At 34.1% G+C, this 7,338-nt stretch overlaps 1 protein-coding gene across 1 annotated transcript; it reads right to left on the bottom strand.

Moving 5' to 3' along the window:
* Nucleotides 1-5,045: 5,045 nt before the first annotated feature.
* Nucleotides 5,046-6,818, bottom strand: LOC133173797 (tripartite motif-containing protein 2-like). Its single transcript, XM_061308840.1, has one exon. It carries the CDS (start codon nt 6,816-6,818, stop codon nt 5,160-5,162), a length of 1,659 nt encoding a protein of 552 aa, XP_061164824.1. The 3' UTR covers nt 5,046-5,159.
* Between the last annotated feature and the right edge of the window lie 520 nt (nt 6,819-7,338).

The raw sequence follows: 7,338 nt of genomic DNA, 5'->3' as shown, positions 1-7,338 counted from the left end.
TTAATAATGTTGTGTCAACAGGATATTAGTAGACAAACATGTGCTCATGGTTTAAAAGAGAAAAAAATGCTTCTTACATTCGCCTTCTCTGTTGTAACCAAGGGCTATGACATGTTGAATATTATAATTCCCCACGTGATTTCTTACCTCAGGTAACTGTGAATATTAAATTCTGTCACGTGACTTGTAAGGTAGCATGTTTTGTGCTAACTAGGACACTGTGCTCGAACACGTTGAATTGTCAGGCATCGATTCAAAGTATTCTTTCCTTACATGGACGTGCTGATATTGTTAATTTCTTTTGAAACCTTTGTTAATAGTGTACTTGTGCCGTATACAGAATAAAGGGGGAGATGGGAAAGAGTGATCTTGTATTTTTATTCATGTTATTGTTATTTATCTAGTCTAATTTTAGAGCCATTCTTACAATGTTAGCTCCACTTCTCATGCATACCTAATGTTTTATCAAGGGCAGGTAAGTGTAAATTCTCTATATTTGGAAAACAGTAAGGACAATAAACATAGAATTATTTTATTGTATCACAGTCTAAAATCATTTTAACATTTAAATTTTGGGCCAAATTGACAGAATTCGTTAGTAAATATACAAAAGACAAATAAGGTTAAGATATAAAAGCAACAGAAGCGACGAAAAAAAGACCCCAAACCCAGCGTTAAGTGCAGTTATCCTTTAAAAAATGTGCTTAGAATAGGGATGGCAATATAATTGTAACCGGTTAACCGATTACTCGGTCGGAACAATGGTAATCAGTTAGAAAATCTGTAATCGGTTAGTCGGAAAAAATAAAATAGACAAACATTGTAAATTAAGTGAAAGTTCAGACATAGTTTTGATTATGGTGACAATGCAGAATGAACTTGTGAGACATCTGATTTTACAGGCACGCATGTTTCATGTTTTTCTTAATTTTTTTCTTGTATAATAAAATTGAAATAAAATATATGTACATGTACATATGTAATTTCCTGATCAAGATAAACGGAATGTTTCTAACTTCTAACATTTTTTAGTCTTCTTGTGTATTTGAATAGAGCTACCTGAAAAAAGATGTCCAAATATGTGTATTTTGATACGATTAACCGACTAATCGGTCGGAACGTCTTGCGATTAACCGATTAGCAATTCTGTATTCGATATATTGCCATCCCTAGTTTAGAACGATATAGGTTTCAATAAAGTTGTATCATGTTAATTTTGAATTTACTGGAAGGAGGTAAATGCAAAATTTTCAGCATATAATAAGTGTAAATTTTGTATTTATCTCCATCCAGTAAATTCAAAATTTACATCATGATAGTTGAACTCCCACCAGTCTCCTGATTTTTTTTTTAAATTTCATTTGGTGTTTTTAATTTTTTTTTTTGACGATCTGGAAGCAAAATGTAATGGCAAACTTAATATACATTGCGATGTTATTGCCGCCTGTTTTGGCACATTAAGGTTCTGATAAAGGCAGACAGATCTAAGAGTGTCCAAAATTTGTTAATGTTCCTAATTGTTGTGGCCTGTTACTCCCCTGCAAACCATAATAATGAAGTTGATAAAAAAATATATAACTGTTTTTGACTTTACAGTTTTTCTAGTAAGAGATATATATAAAAATATATAATAATGCTAGCTTGCACTGCATAAACATATATGAAATAATTTTAATTTAATTTAAACTCTTAAGTACTCGTAGATGAAACGGCTAGATATTTTGAAAAGAGCATTTTATTGCAAAGAAAATTTTAATTTGTTGTTTTGACCAAAGAATATTTCTTACTTGAAAAACCGGTAAGTCAAACAGTTTTTTGACAACTTACTAACTATGGTTTGCAGGGGTTATAACTCTCAGGCTACAAAAATTAGGAACATAAACGAATGGAAGTTTTATTTATAAAGCATAAACTGTCGCTTTCAACAATCTTCCTGAATGGCATTAAAATTATTTTTTGAAAAATCACTACATTTTGACCCAAAATTGCGACCCCTAAGCTGACCCCTCCCCCTTTTAAGCATCAGCCCCCCCCCCCTTTTAAGCATCATTTTATAGTCTTGTGCGTCTCGGTTTTGAAAAAAAAATCAAAGTGCGTTAAAATTGGTACCAAGTTAACGCACTTAAAAAAAATCATTTCAAAGTGCGTTAATATAACGCAAAGTGTGACTATATTAACGCACTTCTAAAAAAATGTGCACAGTTTGGTCAATATTCTTGCAAATTTTAGTATGATGAATAAGTAGTTGAACCTAGTTGGATAACTTTTCGGTGATGACGTCACTTCCGGATTTTTTTTATACATACATTTTCAACGTGCGTTAAGTGTCTCCATGATAAAAAATGTTGATGTACACTCTGAATGCACTTTTAATTTTTTTTTTTTAAGTGCTTTGCTCTTGTCCTAAATTTAACGCACTTTGTCTTTTTTTTCAAAATGCATTGATTTTGTTTCAATTTTCAAAAAATTTCAAAGTTCGTAATTTTTTTTTAAAAGTGCGTTGCCAACAAGGTATCCGGAAAGTCTTTAAACGTTATTTCTTCCTAATAGTTGGTACTCAACAAAATACGGCACTCATTAGATTTATTACTTACTGACAACGAAATTTCTCTGGTTGCTTAAATCTGAAAATAGGCTCGGTTTGGCCTCGCCATCTTTGGACGTTAACAATCCGACAAACTGTAGACAGTCCGCCGAGTCTTTGTATGTGCATGTATTGTGTCTAACAAACCTAATAAGCAATAAAATATTTCCTCTTCTTCATGAAAAAAAAAACGAATTGTCTCTACGGTGCTGGTAAATGACACGATTTATAAGACTGTTTTTTTTTTTTAATCAATTTTTGGTCAATAGTCTTTTTAATTGACAAGTCAAATTAAAGGAAGGAGCATAGTCCTTTTTATTGTATGTGTGTCCTAAACCAGCCAGCATTATCTATTACGGGGTTAATTTTTCCTTCTAATACTAATTATGGCTCAACCCTAAGTTTTCCTCTTATTGTTGAACCCAGATTCATTGAAGTAATATCAAGCTAACACGCGTTTTAGTTTTTGTAATTTTATATAAAGTTAGCATGAAATATACTTTTATATGTGTTCGGGAATTGTCAGCGCTGACTATGATTTTCAACAACAAACTATACATTCTAAACAATGACAATAAAATAAAAGGATTTTCCGCGTAACAATTAAGTCCGGAAGAGTCGTATTTTACATCTTGACATATGTCTTTTCGCATGTTATATATTATTACTTCGTGCGAGATAAATACCAAAACAACATAACCCCTGGTAGAAAGGTTAAACTTTAAGACAATTACTAAAACAAGATGTGTTTGTGAAACAATGATGTCCCGTATGGCAACTCATATCAAAGGTTAAACTTTCTCAAATGCAAATCAAATATGTTGGTTACCCAAAGTAAGGTCTTGTCTCGAGGAATATACCTGTGAAATATTAAAGCCCTACATGTAGCAGCAACATTTGAATAGATATGGAAAACTTTTTCAAAAGTAAGTCTAAACATCAAGGTCAAGGTCAAATGGTCAAAATTAATGATGCCAAAAGAAGGCCTTCTCACAAGAAATACACATGTGAAATATGAAAGCCCTAGCACCAAGCGTTCAAAAGTTATGGCCAAGAATAAAGTTTTCCAAAAGTAGGTCAAACTCCAAGGGTCCATGTTGGTGGTATCTAAAGAAAGGTCTTGTCACAAGAAATACACATGTAAGGTATGAAAGCCCTAGCACCAACTGTTCAAAAGTTATGACCAAGGTTAATTTTTTTTAAAGTAGGTCAAACTCTTAGGTCAAGATCAAAGTGTCCAAGTTGTTGGTATCTAAAGAAAGGTCTTGTTAAAAGTATGAAAGCCTTAGTGCCAATTGTTCAAAAGTTATGGCAAAGGTAAAAGCTTTTCAAATGTAGATCAAACTCCTAGGTCAAGACCAAAGTTGTTGATACCCAAAGCAAGGTCTTGTCACAAGAAATACACATGTGAAGTATGAAAGCCCTAGCTCCAACTGTTTCAAAGTTATGACCAAGGTTACGGTTTTTCAAATGTAGGTCAAACTCCAAGGTCAAAGGGTCAAAGTTGTTGGTATCCGAAGAAAGGTCTTGTCACAAGGAATACACCAATGAAGTATGAAAGCCCTAGCGTCAATTGTTCAAAAGCTATAGCCAAGGTTAAAGTTGGTTTAAGTTTTGCAAAACTGGGTCAAACTCCAAGGTAAAAAATGATGGTACTCAAAGAAAGGTCTTGTCACAAGGAACACACATGTGAAAAATGAAAGTCATAGCTCCAACCAATCAAGAGTTATGGGCAATGTTAAAGTTTTTGCGGACAAACAGACAGACTGGGCAAAAACTATATACCCCCGAATCTTCGATTACGGGGGCATAAAAATGTACGTCTTTTTGTAATTCCATAAGAAATATTTATTTTCGATATCATTGCAGAATTTTAAGGTATTATATTAGCCAGATATCCGCGCTGATCCATAATAGGATAATGATGTAAATTATAGGTGTCCTCTTTTCATTAGCCGATTTTGCTTCTTTTCAAAATGAAAAATCGGAGGGGTTGGTACATCTCTGTTTAATTTTTATTTTCAAGGATTGTGTATTCAGTATTCATCAAGCCCCCTCTAGGCCCTTTTTGCAAAACCCTGGATCTGCCCCCTAGCCGTTACATTTCTGTAAGTTACTGATTCAAAGCGTTTCTGTCTTTTACAAACTTTTCGCAATCTTTTACAGAGGTGTTAATCCCGAGTTCAGTTTTGCCATTAAAATTTCAAAGTTTTTTTTCCTCTTGAATAACACATGTAACATTAAGAAATTATCATAATAATCAGTATCATATATCATCGAAAAATAACTTATTTACCAATTTCAATCGTGTTCCTTTGAATATGTTGCCGTACTGAAGTTATTTTATCCCATAGTGGCAAGGTATGTATATTTCAAAATATTATGTTCTTTAATTGACGGGCAATGTGGTTGATGACTCTCTCTCTTTTTTTAATCACGATGAAACTTGATAAGACTACCCTTTTGAGGTCTGGCTTAATTTATTTGCAGCACATTTTCTTTAGTGATATTTTAGTCAAAAATCGATAGCAACATATTTATAGTGAGTACTCAATTTACCTTTATCTTATATTATCTACATTAGATATTTGATTTTCTTTACTGTCCCATTTGAAAATTCAGCCACAAACAGATTGTCGTCTGAATCGACACACAAACCGTATGGTGTCGTTAGACCACAGTTATCTATATAGCGGATAAATTGTCCGTTTTGGTCTAAGATGTGAATACGACTGTTATTGTAGTCCGCAATCAGAATCTGATACTGACTGTCCGTGGCGATGCCATGAGGTTGAAAAGTTTTGTCATTTTCCGTAGATTGTTGACCAGTATATCTAAATCGGAGTTTTCCAACCTCACTGACCACGACTACGTCACCAGCTGTATAGTTAGCCACACAAATATCCAGGTTTCTGTTCTCAGTGATGTATTCAATGTTGCTGTTGCCTGGATATAGCGGGTTTCCCTCATCATCAAACTGAATCGTTTGTTTCTCTGTGTAGCCTGAATAACGAACGACTTTGGTTTCTGTTTTATCATCGCGAAACATTATGACCAGGAGGTCACCGCAGGAGGTAACACAGAGATTTCTGGGATCCCATCCCTGAAGACTGATTATCTCCTCTGTTTGACCATTCTTTACTTTATTCACTGTTGTTGTGTTACAATCAGTATACACTAGATCTCCCTCGGCAGTAACTGCTATATCGTACAACCATCCTCCAGACTTAGTTTTTATAGTCTTTATTAGTGAACCGTGACTGTCGAAGCATGTTATATCGCTTACAACTCCACTTGTCCAGATTTCTTCATCATTGAAACAAGTCACACAGCAAAGGTATTCATACTCGGTGCTGATGGTGGTGATTAGCTCTGGTTTATCCAACAGTTTTCGGGGTGTAATTTTGAGTATCTGTTTATAGCCATTTTCTACGCTTGCCATAGATAATGGTATTAAAGTTCCAAACAATTTGGAAGATTGTTCCCTGTCCATTGTTTTTGGAATGAATGTTGGAAGTGACACTTGAAGTCTTGGGGGAAATTTACGGAATTCTTTATTTTTGGACTTGTATGCCATTGTTAGAGACATTTCATTCGATCCCTCCATTTCTTTCATTGAAACAATTGTTTGCTCAATAAGAGAATGAATCTCTTTGGTTTCCTCCAAATGTTTCTGCAAAACAGTCAAATGTTGGTGTTTAATGTCATCAATTTCATTTTTTGTTTTGTTGAGGACCTTGTCAATTTCTCTGTGCCAAACTTCTCCATGTTTTGTCACCTCTTCCGTAAGTTTCGCATATTCCTCGTCCAAGCTGGCTATCTTTGATTCGATGTAATTGGCAATTTCTTCATACTTTGGGGAAACTATCTTTTTCAATTCTTCTGTGTCTTTTTTGATAGCTTCTTTCTTTAAGTTGTAGATTTCTGACAGGATGGAAAATGTATGACCCCTGTGTATTTCTGATGCCATACATAAAGAGCAAACAAATGTGTCACATTCCCTACACTGAAATTCACAAGTTTTAGACTGATGTGTTGCACATTTTGGATATATCAAGTTTGAATTTCTTTGTTCAAATGGAACCACTTTATGTTTGTCATATTCATCAGAAATGTGTTCTGCGGTGCAAAGCTTGCAAAGGCTGACATGACAGACCTCACAGTACATGTCAATCACTGAAGTCCCACACACACTGCATCGGGTCACGTCCTTGACACTGTGCCTTGGATCCATTTTTGGTTCTCCAATACTTTCTAAAGAAGATAAAAATAATGTTTTTGTGGATATTTTTAACAAGAATTGTAATAGGGAAATATGCGTTACACGGTGTCGTGGACACTTTTCGATCAGAGAAGATCATTTTGAGCCTTTGGCTCATGTGAGCGAAAGAAAAGTTTATAAACAAAACATGGTTAATTTATTTCAAGGATATAATTTTAGATGTATGTACGCCTCTTCCCAGCATACATGTTTTTCTTTATAAACATGCACATATATATATAATTTTAAAAATCTAGTTTGTTACTGGTATCTACGTGAAATAGAATAGTAATCTATACCTTGCGACACAAGTATTTTTGACAGTTCGTAAAATACGGAAATGGATATCTACATACAAAGGTACTTCCTTGTTTTGGTTTAGTTCTAGAAATTAGAGTTATCGTTCCTGAATAAATGAGTATAGAACCCCCTTTCATTTTTTTTTCTAAATCTTGGATCGACTCACTTTTTTTCCTATATATGTACTCTAAAT

This window comes from Saccostrea echinata, unplaced genomic scaffold (genome assembly GCF_033153115.1).
Source record: "Saccostrea echinata isolate AGI-Se365-2 ecotype Australia unplaced genomic scaffold, CSIRO_AGI_Sech_v1 ptg000056l, whole genome shotgun sequence".
In the NCBI taxonomy this organism is placed as follows: Eukaryota; Metazoa; Mollusca; class Bivalvia; order Ostreida; family Ostreidae; genus Saccostrea; species Saccostrea echinata.
Note: the sequence above shows the minus strand (reverse complement) of the source record. Positions and strands in the feature narration are given on the sequence as shown.

Bases quoted from the DNA above. Each gene is read 5' to 3' on its own strand.
- LOC133173797 (XM_061308840.1), bottom strand. From the start codon at position 6,818: ATGGATCCAAGGCACAGTGTCAAGGACGTGACCCGATGCAGTGTGTGT.